Below are 17010 nucleotides of genomic sequence, written 5' to 3'. Positions count from 1 at the left end.
CAGTATAAATTCTCATTATGCATCTTCAGTTTTTCTTCAAACTCAAACAACAAGACTTTTCTTAGTCTATTTTTTATGCATCTTCAGTTTTTCCTGTCAAGTAAACAGTTTTGCCAGAAACTCAATTGAATGGTTTCTCTCCTGTATATAATTGTGTCTCTTCAGAGACTTGTTCAACTGAACTACTTTCCACACATTGAACTTCAACAAACAAAGACGTTTCTTTGTCTACTTTTGAAAAAAAAAAAAAAAAGTTTTTTTTTTTTTTTTTTTTTTTTTCACGATATGAGATTTCATCTCAACGATACATATCGTGACGTTTTACTATCGCGAAATTTCGTGGGACGATATATTGTGACACCCCTAGTCATGTGACATCCAGTAGCCAATGGGAGAAAAATCCTTCTCATGATAGACACCCACCCACTCCCTTGGCACATTGTCTTACTCTCCTTTTCCTCTCTTCAGTGGAAAACCGTCGCTGTATCTTTAATTACACCTCCCCAACTATTTTTAAACGCGCACTGTGCCGCCTCCTCCTGTGCTGTCACCTGTCTACCTGTGTTCATGTTGTCTGCTTTTAGTTCCTGTCTGTAGATCTCAGCCCATGTTGGGCAAGTTACTTTCAAAATGTAATCTACTACATATTACTAGTTACATTCGTTTGAAAGTAATAAGTTACTTTACAATATGACTCTCTGTGTAGAGTAACTCGTTACTTTTGCATTACTTTTGACCAAAACAACAGCAGCAGCAGAATGACATCGACCGCCCCGGAACCATCCCGAAAAAATCATTTCAACCGCCTTGAAGTCGGTGTAAACAATCCAAAATTCAAAATGTTATCCTTTTCCTTTGTTATTGTCATCTATAGTGGTTATTTGCATAGAAACACACAGTTTGATTAGGAAATGATTGTATCTTTTTGAAATATGTGCTTTGATTGAATCAAATGTAACTCAATTTGTAACTTGAGTTACTTGACAACTGGTATAATATGACTGAAATCCTATAAGTAATAAGTTATATTAACTGAGTTACTGCTAAAAGTAATATATTACATGTCATATGTTACTTGTGTAATGAGTTACCCCCCAACACTGCTGATGAGCGGATGTGCTGCACACCAAGCGGAGGCAAACACAACAGGATTTGTGGCAGCAGGAGCTCTGGAAGGAAGAGCATGTTGAAATGGTCTAGAACAGAGACCAGTGAGAGAAGGTCTTCAGTGCCAGACCAGGACCTGTCTTTGATCAGCGAGGTTTGAGGCAAACCTGGTTTAGTTTAAGTGTTCCACTACCAGCCTCCCCTCTCAGCTATTCTGTTTTCTGGCATCTTCACTGAAAGGAATTGCCTGTAAGCCCCTCTCTCTCTATGCTCTCTTCTCCTTTCCCAGTTTCGTTCCCTCCTCCCTCTTTCTCTGCATCTTCCAATGACTCACACGTTCCCCCTCCCCCCCCCATGTGTCACACGCTTCACCTCCCCCCCCATCCTCTATCTCTCCCTCTCTTTCGCCCCACATTCGCTCACTCTCTCTCTCTCTCTCTCCCAGGCTTCAAACAGGTAATGTTGAAAGAGATTGATCGGTTTCTTCATTGTCCCTCTCATCAGCATCCCTCCTCCTCCTCCTCGTCAGCTCTTCTGGCTCTCTGTGTTTTTCTGACCATCTCATCCTCTCCATTGGTCCATCTTTTCAGAGCAGATCACTGGCTGGACAGGCAGCACAGGTACCATCCTACATCGCACCGGCTTGTGTGTGTCTGGAGCGGGTTGACAGTTACATTCATTTAATAGGTAGGCATTTTTATTAGCCCTTGATTTATTGTGTGTGTGTGTGTGTGTGTGTGTGTGTGTGTGTGTGTGTGTGTGTGTGTGTGTGTGTGTGTGTGTGCCAGCATGTTTGTGTAGGAGCATCTGTTCCACAGCGTTTCATCCCGGAGGCTGCGTCACCATCATCAGATTGTGTGCAAGAGAGAGAGGAAGAGAGTGTGAAGTCCTTCTTCTGACTAATGTGTCAGAGAGACATCTGGGGGGGGGGGGGGATCCTGTTTGTTGGAATGGAATGTCTGTTTAAAAAATGTTTTTTTTTATTGTGTTATGCCTCTCTTTCTCTGTCTTCTGTTGCCCGATCGCTTCGATTTCCTAACAAAAAATGAGTGTGAATCATTTTTTAAGCCTTCCTGTGTTGTCTTTTTCCCTGCCTGCAATTGCTGGTTCTGTTTTCATGGTTTAGCTCGAAACTGGTGTTCAAATAAGATATATAGGCCTATAGTGTGTGTGTGTGTGTGTGTGTGTGTGTGTGTGTGTGTGTGTGTGTGTGTGTGTGTGTGTGTGTGTGTGTGTGTGTGTGTGTTCATAGTGCAACAAAAATATTTTATGCTTTAAATCTAAAATGCTTCATGGATTACATTCTAATCTACAAACCTATCAATTTAAAAGTCAAGCACGTTACCGCGGAAACAATTAAGCTTAGCCCAAAATCACAAATCAGAATGAGGGGGTCCCCGGTATATTTTCTATCCTAGTGTATTGGGGTCCTTGGCTGAAAAACATTTGAGAACCTCTGTCCTAAAGTGTCCGTTTGTGTTTCTTACAGGATGTCGATAGTGAATATTGTTGCCAGGGAGATCCTGGACTCCAGGGGAAACCCCACTGTGGAGGTAGATTTGCATACCAGCAAAGGTAACAAAACAAACAAACTTATTAAATAGTTGCACAACGGTCAGTTTTGTGTGTCTCTCTCTTCCAAACCCAGTCAATTCATTTCTTCATGCATCTTGTCCATATCCATATAAACCCATCTTGTCTTTTTCCGCCTCCTCTCCACTCTCTCCCCCCCCACCCTCTCTGTCTCTCTCCCTCCCTCTCTCTCTCCCCTCTCTCTCTCTCCCCCCCACCCTCTCTGTCTCTCTCCCTCTCTCCCCCCCCACGCTCTCTGTCTCTCTCCCTCGCTCCCCTCCCTCCCCCCCCCCACCCTCTCTGTCTCTCTCTCTCTCTCCTCTCTCTCTTCCCCGCCCCCCCCCCACTCTCTCTCTCTCCCCTCTCCCCCCCCACCCACCCTCTCTGTCTCTGTCTCTCTCCCCTCTCCCCCCCACCCACCCTCTCTGTCTCTCTCTCTCCCCTCTCTCTCTCTCTTCCAGGTGTGTTCAGGGCAGCAGTGCCCAGCGGAGCGTCCACTGGCATCTATGAAGCCCTGGAGCTCCGAGATGGAGACAAGAATCGCTACAAGGGCAAAGGTGAGCGCTTGCAGGAAGGTGTACGTACGTGCTCTCTGGCCATTTACACCTGGCGTTAACATGCGTTTTCTGCCATCAGATTGCAATCAGATTGTATTTTATCACTTCAGCCTGATTCCATTTACACCTGGCGTTAACATGCGTTTTCTGCCATCAGATTGCAATCAGATTGTATTTTATCACTTCAGCCTGATTCCATTTACACCTGGCGTTAACATGCATTTTCTGCAAACTGATTGCAATCTGATTGTGTTCAATGTGTACACAATGCATCCCTGACCACCGATCAGATTGCAATCCTTCTTCAATGCGTTTTGGGGCGTGTTTACACCTGGCATTTCAAGTGATAAAACACAAACAGATTGCAATCTGATCACAGAAAATGCATGTTAACGCCAGGTGTAAACGGCCTCATATTTGCCTCAGGCAATACTCTTTCTCTGTAGTCTCTTTTGTCCTCTCCCTCATGCTTGTCCGTCTCTGTCCGTCTCTCTCTCTTTGCCTCCTCTCTGTGTTGTCTTATGTCTCTCTCTTCACCTCCTCTCTGTGTTGTCCTATGGGGTTTTGTGACGGGGACATTGAGTGCGTTTACATACACACCAATAAACCGTTTATTAGTGGATTTCTAGAGTTACCTGATTATTCAAGTGTCATGTAAACAGCATCCTTTATCAGATAAAGGCCGTTATCAGTTTATGAGAAAACCCATAAAAACACCTAGCTTACTGCTGAGTCATCAGGTTTATTCATTGCCGTCAATGTCCACTCACGCACTTTGAGGTGAGTTCCCGCTATTTACTAAGGCCATGTTCACATTACAGGCAAATCTGATTTGCTGATAAAGTCATTAATCATCATTATCTTGATTGGTTTCTCAAATCTGATTTGGGAGTGTGTCCGCACTGCCACAAATCTGATTCTCAAGTCGGATCTGTGTGTCCAGACCTAAACAGCCTATCTGCATGGGTTGATATGGTAACGACGTGGGCATCAGTAAATACGTACTTTGGTGACGTGGTTTTCCTGCGCAGAAGCATTTGATGACGAGTTGCGAGTGACGTTCAAATCAGATTTGGTGGATCTGCGCGTCCGCACTGAAGTCACATCAGTCGAAAGCGGATTGGAAACTACCTCCATATGTGGTTTGGGACAAGTGACACAAATCAGACTTGGAGCATCCAGACTCATAAAACCAATCTGGATAAAGTCATTAATAGGTCACTAAAGTTCACAAATCAGATTTGGCCTCCTAGTCTGAACATGGCCTTTAGTGCATGTAAACGTGGAAATCAGATTATTGCCAGTTACCTGATTATTCTCAGTTATCCGTTTATTATTTGCATGTAAACGCACTCATGGATTGACGAGACTAGTTTTCCACAGCTCCAAATATCTGTTTCTTCTGTCTAAGGTGTACTCAAGGCTGTTGGCCACATCAATGACTCCATTGGACCTGCACTCATTCAGTCGGTGAGTAGGAGTGTAGGTGTGTGTGTAATGTTCAGTCAGTGAGTAGGAGTGTAGGTGTGTGTGTAATGTTCAGTCAGTGAGTACGAACACAATGTGAGCCAGACAACCTTCCAGATGTGGTCAGGCAGATCTGATCACATTCCAATCACAACGCATTTACACCTTTAATACATGCGTTTTTCCTTATATGGCTATAACTTATCCGGATACAGATCACATTCTAATACCAGGGGTAAATGGGGGGTATGTTTCTTTCAGGGAATCAGCGTGCTGGAACAGGATAAACTGGACAACATGATGATCGAACTGGACGGCACTGAGAACAAATGTAAGAACCATGGAAATGTCAACCATGGTGTGTGTGCGTGCATGTGTTATGATCATTCTGCACCAGTGGTCACCAGTGTTGGGCAAGTTACTTTCAAAATGTAATATACTACATCTTACTAGTTACTTTCATTTGAAAGTAATTTACAATATTACTGTCTGTGTAGAGTAACTCGTTACTTATTACACTACTTTTGCATTACTTTCACCAAAACAACAGCAGCAGCAGAATGACATCCCGAAAAATAATTTCAACCGCCTTGAAATCAGTGTAAACAATCCAAAATTCTAATGTTATTCTTTTCCTTTGTTATTGTCATCTATAGTGGGTATTTGCATAAAACACACAGTTTGATTAGGAAATGATTGTATCTTTATTTAAATATGTGCTTTGATTTAAAAAAGAATAACTCAATTTGTAACTTGAGTTACTTCACAAAGTTATATTACTAAGTTACTGCTAAAAGTAATATATTACATGTAATATGTTACTTTTGTAACGAGTTACCCCCAACACTGGTGGTCACCAACTACACCCATGTGATGATGTGCGACTGCTCATATGTTCTCCTCCTAGCTAAGTTTGGGGCCAATGCTATTCTTGGAGTGTCACTGGCCATATGCAAAGCTGGTGCAGCAGAGAAAGGTGTCCCTCTGTACCGCCACATTGCCGACCTGGCAGGAAACAGAGAGCTCATCCTCCCAGTTCCTGTGAGTTCCCCTTTGTATTTTTTTATTTTTTAATTTTTTTTGGAAATGTAATTGCTCCAAACATTAAGCCCTGAATACTAGAGCCCGACCGATACTGCAATTTTTTAGGCCGATGCCGATATTAGGGAGTAAAAAAAATACGATATCGATATATCGGCCGATATTCGTATATTATATATATATATTATATTTCATAATTTATTTTGCAATGATCCCTCAAATATCAAACACTTGACAAAGATATGACTTGACATGACTTGAGATATGTAATGTAGGCAGGATATTTTACAGCTTATCAATAAAACTTATTGTCCAAACTGACATCGTTGCAATGAATCAGTAAACATTACTGGGAATTTAATAATTATAAATAACTAGAAATACAAAAACACAAATAGAACAAATAACTTGAGTTAAGAAAAAACATCACATATACACAACATGCTGTCTATCACTTAAAAAATTTAAATATCGGCAATATCGGCCAACATATCGGCCGATACCGATATATCGGTTATCGGCCAATATCGACCGATATATCGGTCCACCGATATTATCTGAATACATTCTCTCCTTTGCTTGATCTCTCCCTCACTCAGGCGTTCAACGTGATCAACGGGGGCTCCCACGCCGGTAACAAACTGGCCATGCAGGAGTTCATGGTGCTTCCTGTGGGGGCGGAGTCTTTCCGCGACGCCCTGCGTGTGGGGGCGGAGCTCTACCAGACGCTGAGAGCGGTCATCAAAGAGAAGTACGGTCAGGATGCGACCAATGTGGGAGACGAGGGGGGCTTTGCCCCAAATATACTGGAGAACAGCGAAGGTGAGCGACCGAGTACCCCTCCTCCCCTTGATAGAGACACTGCGTAACGCGTCATCATTCAGAGGCCACGCCCAAGACGGGGGAAAACGGAAAGCCCCCCTCCAATCCTGGCGTTCTCCTATGTCACGTGCATGGTTGCGTGTTGCAGAAAAATATCGTATATACGGAAGAGGAACTCTCCAACTTACTTCTTGACAGCTAGATCCACATTTTTCTTCTCGCCAATTCTCAATGGCTTCCTTGTTTTGCTCAGGAGTACAAAAAAACTTTAACTGGCGATTCTTTTACATTTGTTGTCTGCGCAGCCCCACCACACAACAGCTTTTAGCTATGTTTAATTCAAGGAAAATGACGCTGGTGTGTGGAAGTGAACGGAGCTTTTCCCCCGTGATGGGCGTGGCCTATTTCATGCAGTGTCTCTATAAGCTTCAGTGTGACCTGACTTCTTCCTGCTTCTTCTCCGCTGTGCCCTCAGCCCTGGAGCTGATCCAGACGGCCATCGAGAAGGCAGGCTTCACAGACAAGGTGGTGATCGGGATGGACGTCGCTGCCTCAGAGTTTTTCATCGAGGGAAAGTACGACCTGGACTTTAAGTCTCCGCCCAACGCCGCCCGCCAAATCAGTGCACAGCAGCTGGCCGACATCTATCAGGGCTTCATTAACAACTACCCAGGTGTGTAGGTGTGTGTGACTGTGTGTGTGTGTGTGTGTGTGTGTGTGTGTGTGTACGTGTGTGTGTGTGTGTGTGTGTGTGTGTGTGTGTGTGTGTGTGTGTGCATGTGTGCGTGCGTGTCTGAGAGAGAGAAGGTGCTTTGTCTTTCTCTCACATTAGTTATGTTAACCTACAAAACTTTGCGTCTGTGTTTGCAGCTGTTCAGGGCAGCACTATGTGCGTCATATACAATGTCTATTCATCATTAAGGACAAACTATATGGAGATCATTGATTTCCTCAGGTCACACACACACACACACACACACACACGCACACACGCACACACACACACACACACACACACACACACACACACACACACACACAAGCACACATATGATCTTCCCCATGTCTCTTTCCCTCAGTGGTGTCCATTGAGGATCCCTTTGATCAGGACGACTGGCCAGCTTGGACTCAGCTCACAGGCTCAGTGGGCATCCAGGTAAGATGGGACAACACGTGCTGATTGGCTGGCTGGCACTGGCAGGGGATGAGTTCAGCCGCTCCTTAGCTGTCATTAGTTCATGTTGGTCAGTGGAGCAGAATTGAATTGACATACATGGTGCCACATGGTGCAACTGTTATATAGAATGTTGCAGGTTGAAATGCCATGAACAGACCTGGTGCGAGTGCAGTGTAGAATAGGGCCCAGTGCAGTGTTTCGGTAACAGTGTTCAAGATTCAAGATTTTTATTGTCACTCCGTAGTACAAGTATCACGTGTGAAATTCTTGTGCTGTGAACTCCGTTTACAACATAGTACAAATATAACAGGGCATATGAGTGCAAAAACAACAAGAGACACAACAAGCAATAAGGCAGTAGAGTGATAAGACAAGTCAGAGACAGTGGCATATTCACTGCACATAGGTGCACATGTCATGTGCATACTTTGGACGTACTTAAACATTTTAAATTCGGCGTATTTGACATACAGGTGCAAATAGCATATACCTAATTAAACATACAATTAAACATTAGACATACGTAATGGTAGCAGCTACAGTACGGTACAGTACAGCTACTACACTATTTGTGTATGTTAAGGAGTCTCGTGGCCTGCGGGAAGAAACTGTCCCTCAAGCGATTTGTGCGTGCTTTTGGGACCCTGTATCTCCTCCCTGAGGGTAACAGGGAGAACAGTGCAGTGCAGTGTTTCTGTAACAATGTTGACCCAGTGCAGTGTTTCGGTAACAGTGTTTCTGTAACAGTGTTTCTGTAACAGTGTTTCTGTAACAGTGTTGTGTGAATTGTCCAGGTGGTGGGGGACGATCTGACGGTCACTAACCCCCGCAGGATAGAGCGCGCCCTGGAGGAAAAGGCCTGCAACTGCCTGCTGCTTAAAGTCAACCAGATTGGCTCTGTCACCGAGTCCATCAAGGCGTGAGTTTGAAGCAGGCTGTGATGTTTCTGTTGCACGTTTAGTCTGATGTATTTATACACCGTGCTTCTATTTTAAATCAATACATTGGCACAATAGCATCACTTTCTACTACGGGTGTCATTTCCAGTGTTATTCTGAGTGCTGCTTCCCTCACAGGTGTAAGCTGGCCCAGGAGAATGGCTGGGGAGTGATGGTGAGCCACCGCTCAGGAGAAACGGAGGACACTTTTATAGCCGACCTGGTAGTTGGCCTCTGCACTGGACAGGTAACACACACACACACACACACACACACACACACACACACACAATATACTACATATTACTAGTTACTTTCATTTGAAAGTAATAAGTTACTTTACAATATTACTGTGTGTAGAGTAACTCATTACTTATAACACTACTTTTGCATTACTTTCACCAAAATAACTGCAGTAGCAGAATGACTTCCCCGCCCCGGGACCATCCCGAAAGATAATCTATACAATCTTCAAGTCAGTGTAAACCGTCCACAATTCTAAAATGTTATCCTTTTCCTTTGTTATTGTCATCTTATTTGAATAGGCTATTGGACAAAATAAAATAAAATAAAATGTAAACCCTAAGAGAAACACACACACAGCGATCATTGGGTGTGTATATACCCCTCGCAAATACAATGTGATATAGTGAAGTGGGAAGTTTGACGTAACACGCCAACAATAAAAACACATTTATTTGGTCTGGCTTTTGAGTGAACCCAGCCTTGGCCTTTCTTTTCCGGCATACAACTTCCTCTTTCTTGTACTGCTTTCTAGCTTTTCTTGAAATTCGGTAAATGCCCAAATCACCACTAAACATTTGGTTTCCTCAGCAGACCGCCGCAAATTATTTTTCTCCGTGTTGTCGCTGCCTTCTTCTCCTTCCTGCTCGTCTTCACAGCCTAGAATAAGACACGCCCACTGATGATGTCACGGTTCGCGAGGAAAAAACAATGTTTTTTTTTGGTTCCGCTGAGAACCAACTTTTCAGGTTCCGAACCAATTATTTTTTCGGTCTGAACGCGCCGGCCGGTTCAAATTTGGCTTCGGGAACCGGAACCCGGCACGGAGCCCTGCCGGTGTGAAAGCCCTATGAGTTGGTAGCTTATTCAGTTCAATTGAATTCAATTGAATTCAATTCAACTGTCATTCCACGTTACTTAAAGGAACACTCTGCCCGTTTTCAACCAGCTTTGTATCATTAGAACATCAGTAGTATATCAGAAAACTGTAAACTGTTTTGAAGTCTGTCATTTCATTTGACAGTTATTGAGTGTTAAAGTGTGGACCAGTGACATCACTGGTCCACACTAACTCAAATTAATAACTCATTAACTCAAATCAACTCTCAATAACTGTCAAACTAGATGAATGATGAATAGTTTGACAGTTATTGAGAGTTGATTTCAGTTAATGGGTTATTAATTTGAGTTAGTGTGGACCAGTGATGTCACTGGTCCACACTTTAACACTCAATAACTGTCAAATTAAATGACAGACTTCAAAACCGTTTACAGTTTTCTGATATACTACTGATGTTCTAATGATACAAAACTGGTTGAAAATGGGCAGAGTGTTCCTTTAATGAGAAAACAAAGCTAAACAGTGCAACAACAACATGACAAAGCTAGGTCACAGCGCATTCAGAGTCACAAACAAAACAATCATCGTTATTGTAGTCACCAGAATGGGAGGGTAAGCTTTGTGATATTAACAATATCAGCAATATTAACCATAACTTACTAGTTCTCAGCAGTCCATTTATGTGATCCTTGGTGTTTTGATCTCCCTCCAGATCAAGACTGGAGCTCCCTGTCGATCAGAACGCCTGGCCAAATACAATCAGCTCATGAGGTTGGTATTTAGTAGGGGTCTCACGATACACTCAGTTCACGATATAATACGATACACGATATTGGGTTCACGATAACGATACGATGCGATATTTTAACAATATTTCTTTGCGATCGATTTGTAAGTTGAGGGGGCGTCCTCCACGCTAATTTGAGTCAATTCACCATTTTCATCCTCCGTGTCTGTAACGTCCCTCGTCTGTTCAAACAAAGCAATGAAAAGGAGAGCGAGCATGCAATCAGATGCAGATCAGTTCAGCTTCTTTTTCTCGCGATATGAGATTTCATCTCAACGATACATATTGTCACGTTTTGCTATCGCGATATATTGTGGGATGATATATTGCGACATCCCTAGGATTTAGTACATTGTATTGTATGTATGTATAGAGCGGCCCAATGTCTTTTTATAGCACTTATGTAACTATTTCTCTTCTGTATGTTCCTCCTATTTTTGCCTTTCTTTCACTGTCTTTCATCCACTCTTCTTCTCTCCATTCTTCTGTCTCACTTCCCTCTTCCTCTCAGGATTGAGGAAGAGTTGGGTGACCAGGCCCGCTATGCCGGGCACAACTTTCGCAATCCCAGTGCGCTTTAAGTGCCGAGTCTGAGGGCAGCGGCACACACAAGCACACGCACACGCAACACACCGCATGCACACGCACGCACACACACCAGAGATGGGGACTTGGACTTGGGACTTGGACTTGAGTCGCACTTAAATCTCACCCACAGTGACTCGAGACTTGACTTGAGACTCATCCTCAAAGACTTGAGACTTGACTTGGACTTGAGGTTTGGGACTTGTGAACAATTTTTATTTTTTATTTTAATTTTTTTGGTGCATTAACATTAAAGCAGGACTAAACCCCCCAGATTTCTGGTAGAACGGCATGTCATATATATTGGTTAAAAGCTGAAAAAAAGTGTTTTGGGGTTTAGTCCTGCAGGAAATATCTACTGATGTCATCCAATCCAATCAATGCTGATACTGTATGCTAGTCGATAAAGGAGTGAGGATAATACAGTACATGCTTTGAATCCCTTAGTTTGAGCTATGCAGTGTTCTAAGCAGACTGGATGATAAGCAGCAGATGATAGAACACTCATCCATAAGAAACTTGAGACTTGACTTGGAATTGTGACCTGAGACTTGACATGGACTTGCCCCTCAAAGACTTGAGACTTGACTTGGACTTGAGCTCAAAGACTTGAGACTTGACTTGGACTTGAGCTCAAAGACTTGAGACTTGACTTGGACTTGAGCTCAAAGACTTGAGACTTGACTTGGACTTGCAAAAAATGACTTGTGAGCATCTCTGACACACACACACGCACACACACGCACACGCACACACACACACACGCACACACACACACACACACACACACACACACACACACACACACACACACACTATGAGGACACCTGTGCAGAGATAATCACTCATCTTCCTCAGAGAGGCTGTAAACACACAGAGACACAGTGAAAAATACATTACAATTAGCCTCATTAGTTTTGGAATTGCTAAACTGCTCAGAGGATGCACTGTATAGCTGCATTGACCTGAGGCTTCAGCAGGCTGTTGAGCAAAATTGACTCCAGCTGACTGCAGCAAAAACCTGGACAAACGCTGATTTCACCTCTCAGCAGCACAGACAAGCACTTTCCCTTACACACGTGTCCTTTTCGCTCTCTTTCCTGCTCCCTCTACCGGGTAGATACTACTAGTGATACTCAACTGGTGCATGCGGCCCGCGGGCGCCCCCTGTGTGGCCCGCGATGGAATTGCATTTTTTTTTTACAGTGCACCTGAACGCAACATGCAAGATACCCGCTGAATAAGTGTCCAAATGTTCATGTCATTCTGGCCAATACTCCACTTCTGTTATAGCATTTCAGTCTGGAATATGGAATATCTTTCAATAATCTATGATTTAGCTGCTAAATTGTCAAATACCGCCGTCTGCTCGCTACCCAGGCACTTATATATGTACTTAACCTAACTAACTTAACCTAACTATCAGGTGTGCACAACATTGTCAGACTAAACTCCAGCTGACACCCCAAAAACCTACAATCCGCTACAGAAAAATGTATATTGATTGTTTATTAACTGGCCCCCTGGCCTTCTATCATTTCACGAAAGTGGCCCCCGGGCAAAGCAAGTTGAGTATCCCTGCTTCTACCCGTGTCTCCTTTTGACTTCCCGCACAAGTGTTTGGATCTTTTGTGTCCTATTGTTCCCTCTTCCTGCGCTCGCCCCTGTTCCCCTGTGAAAAAACTCAGTAATCTACCACAAAATGATGTTGGTCACTTATTCACCCTAAGGTTTACCAAAAAAAAAAGCTCAATAAAGAGATATGTGTTCACTCTAACCACAGCTCTCTGTCTTTTTCCTCTTCTTGTCTCCTAAGGCAGTGGTTCTCCAGAAGTGGGGTTCCTTGAGGGGTTTCCAGGGGGGGTCCCCAGCAAAAAGGGAAATCATTTACTTTTTTAAATAATTTACTTTTTTTTTTTTTTTTTTCTTTTTTTTTACTGTTAAGCGTCTTTGGGTCTTGAAAAGCGCTATATAAAATAAATTAATTGTTATTATTATTATTATTATTATTATTATTATTATTATTATTATTATTATTATTATTATTATTATTATTATTATTATTATTATTATTTATTTTCACTATAATTCCATCCATAAGTATGTGACAACCATCCCACTCTCCTGGCCCTGTCTTGCAGTTTTAGGTAATCGATTCTTGTTGTCACTTTTACTTTGGCGTGAAGGATTGAGTCACACACCAAAGTAGGGTAAAAGTGATAACAATAATCGATTACCTAAAATGAATGACTAAACAACACAAACGACTACAAACCAAAATAACAGAAGCAAAATGTGCACACAGGTGAGGAGGGAGAGCATCACTGAATGGTCTGAAGGCCTTAAAGTCGAACTGAACCCGTTGGTCACGTGCGTCGCAGTCCGTTTCAGACTGAAAACATCATTTGTCTGAGATGACAAGTTGAGAGGCGGGTCATAGTATCACGTCGATGATTTGATTTGACAATTCTGTCGACTGGCTTTGGCATTGGTCAATCATGGCGTGTTCCACCCCCAAATGGAGTGGGATTCAGCGTGTTGTCGTGCTACGCGAGGGGGATCCGCGGAGTACCAGGCAGCCAGGTGCTTCGTGCGGAGCGAGCGGACGATCCGATGCATGGGTGCTGCCCGCCCGCCTGGAATCTCCGAGGGCAGACCCCTGACAACCACGCTCTCAAGCGCACGCCTTTTATGCTATTTCTGTAAATCCGATATCCCTCGAATGCGCGTTTTAACGAGCCAGTTACATTTCTTTGCATTCTTAGAGATTATAGTTTTTGTTTTTTGTTCATGTTTCTAACAATTGGCCAAGTTAGTAGTTAGTTTATGGGATAGGAATTCTGCCAGATGACAGGCACTAGGCGCCATTTTCTACTTCATTTGGAAGAGAAAATTATCCTGAAATGAAGATTTGATTGACAGCTGCATGTCGTGATATGATTGGTTGAAATGGGGTAGAAATTTGATAGTACTAGGTGACGTCAGCAAACTGTACATTACTGTTATCAATGAAATCTTGAAAAATGAACTTTTGATGTGAAAAAGTGTGAAAAACTAAGGAAATTAGATTTTTGTGATTTATTTTGCATACATTATTAAATAGGGGCACTGCATACCCAGGTATTTGAACTAAAAGAAAAGAAAAGTCATTTTTTTGGTTCAGCTCGACTCTTTAAGTGGGGTCGCCTGGAATTTCTTTTTTTCTTCTTCTTCTATTCACCACACACAATTTAATACTACTGAAGATTATTAGGGTCACTTGCGATTTTTGGATTTTTTTTTTATTCTGAGTTTAAAGTGATAATCTTTTAGCTATGTAACGGGTGCCTGCCCGGATGTGCTTCAGAAGAAGAAGCAAGAAGCGCTTCTGTTTGGTAACAGAAGAAGAAGAGAAAACCACAGAAGAAGAACTTAAAGTCCCTGGAAACCAAAATCCAAAAAAACCTTCTAACTATTAAATGTAGGGTCTTATGTGAGTAATTGTGTGCCTCAGAAATTCATTGACATTACTTTCAACCCTAACCCCAAAAATCAACACTTTTCAACAAGGTCTGGATTTCCATTTCCTCATTGAAGAGAGCGGTGCGCGCGGTGCTAAAATGCATGATCTTATCACGTCATAAGATTTAATCGAATCACACACACGCATGCACGCACACGCGCACACACACACTGACACACACACAGTAGCGCAGCGGCAGAGATCTCTTCCTCTCTGTAAACCCTCTCTGTCTGTGCTATGTGCCGAGCAACGCGCGAACACACACACACACACACACTCCATCTCTCTTTCCTTCTCTCTCTCTCTCTCCATTAATGGAGAGAGAGGTCTCCTCCAAGCAGGTCTCCTCTGAGAGAGAGAGAGAGGAGACCTGCTGCAGACGGGACACGCCCACACAGTCCGCGGGAGAAAATACACTCTAAAATCTAATTGATTCTCATGACTTTTGCCATGACTGTCAAACCTAAATGTATATACTTTGCGACGTTCATCATCATTCAAATTTGGCTGGTGGCTTATTAACATAGGTTCCTGTGATGTGATGAACTCAAAATGCTAAAAAGAATATATATATATATTTCTGGTTTCCAGGGACTTTAAGCACATCCGGGGCAGGTCAGAGTTGACTCCATCTGTTGTGTTGTGTAGCTTAGCAGCCTAGCTTATCATATAGATATGATCTGATTTCAAGATTATAGACGATTCAATTAAATTGCCGCTCGTATGGAATAAGGCCATATATCGATTACAAACAGCAGCGGGAGATAAAGCGGGAGGTGTTATCTATGTGACGGACACTCGGACAGCAAACAGAGCAGGCTGTCGGCAGCACGGAGCTTCGTTACATAGCTAATTCATGTTCTCATAATTATATAACAACCATAATGAACCGCGACGTGACAGAAAATACGTTATTTATAGTGTACAACGTATGCCCCATTTACGCCTGTTTTGGCCAGTTCCAGCACTCTACTTGGATCTGAATATCTTCTAGGGGGATCAGAATGAAACCAAAGTTATTTGGGTGAGTAAAACATCATATTTTAACCTGGAAATAAGGTCTGGGGTGTAAAAAACCGGAATTCTCCTTTAAAGTCAGAATTCCGAGTTACTGTCCGAATTGTGAGAAAAAAGTAAGAATTTTGAGATTAAAGTCATAATTCTCAGATTCAATTCAGAATTCTGCAGGGGAGAGAAGCATATTATGTGACATCACTGATGATCACTGATGATGTTATTGCTGGCGTACCGGAATTTGAATGTCTTAGGTCCCTAGATTTTTGTGACGTCAAAGTAGAGTCACGAGCCCCTGGTCTAATCTGTCAGTTTATGGGTTCTTGATGAGAAAAAGTTTGAGAACCAATTAATGTCCTAATGAATTTGAACCCACTTGCGAATTTTGGTGGAGTAAAATGTTTTAATTTTAAGGACATCAGTCAAACAAGGGCTGATTGAGTGAAGATGATTAACAAGATAAAGATGAATATGGTAACATGATTGAAATATAACAAGAAAATAGAAAAATAAAATAAGATTATTATAAAAAGAAATGTTTTGATATAAATCATTACTAATTATTATTATTATTATTATTATTATTAAAGGAACACTCCGCCCCTTTTCAACCAGCTTTGTATCATTAGAACATCAGTAGTATATCAGAAAACTGTAAACTGTTTTGAAGTCTGTCATTTAATTTGACAGTTATTGAGTGTTAAAGTGTCCACACTAACTCAAATGAATAACTCATTAACTCAAATCAACTCTCAATAACTGTCAAACTAGATGAATGACTTCAAAACCGTCATCTAGTTTGACAGTTATTGAGAGTTGATTTGAGTTAATGAGTTATTCATTTGAGTTAGACCAGTGATGTCACTGGTCCACACTTTAACACTCAATAACTGTCAAATTAAATGACAGACTTCAAAACCGTTTACAGTTTTCTGATATACTACTGATGTTCTAATGATACAAAGCTGGTTGAAAATGGGCAGAGTGTTCCTTTAACAAGATAAAGATGAATATGGTAACATGATTGAAATATAACAAGAAAATAGAAAAATAAAATAAGATTATTATAAAAAAGAAATGTTTTGATATAAATCATTACTAAATATTATTATTATTATTATTATTATTATTATTATTATTATTATTATTATTATTATTATTATTGTTATTATTAAGTAGTAGTAGTTGTACTACTACTAGCAGCAGCAGTAGCCAGCCAGCCTAGTCATAATCTTGGCTTTTTCTTGTCTGAATTTATGCATAATTTTGATTACCATGGAGGACGGTATTTTACATTTTGCTACTTTACACTGATAAGCGCGCCCCTCCATATTCTGTTTGATAAGAATACGACGCT

The 17010-nt window shown here is 41.9% G+C and overlaps 1 protein-coding gene across 1 annotated transcript; it reads left to right on the top strand.

The window, feature by feature from the left end:
• Positions 1-2597: 2597 nt before the first annotated feature.
• LOC310798668 (gamma-enolase-like) lies at positions 2598-11133 on the top strand (the record flags this gene model as incomplete). Its single annotated transcript, XM_083661222.1, has 12 exons — positions 2598-2682; positions 3141-3236; positions 4648-4706; positions 4965-5034; positions 5611-5744; positions 6344-6566; positions 7042-7239; positions 7646-7722; positions 8538-8662; positions 8820-8928; positions 10478-10536; positions 11064-11133. 12 exons carry the CDS (start codon positions 2598-2600, stop codon positions 11131-11133), a joined length of 1305 nt encoding a protein of 434 aa, XP_083517348.1.
• Positions 11134-17010: the final 5877 nt, after the last annotated feature.

This window comes from Poromitra crassiceps, assembly GCF_964638095.1.
Source record: "Poromitra crassiceps genome assembly, chromosome: 26".
NCBI classification, from domain to species: Eukaryota; Metazoa; Chordata; class Actinopteri; order Beryciformes; family Melamphaidae; genus Poromitra; species Poromitra crassiceps.
Note: the sequence above shows the minus strand (reverse complement) of the source record. Positions and strands in the feature narration are given on the sequence as shown.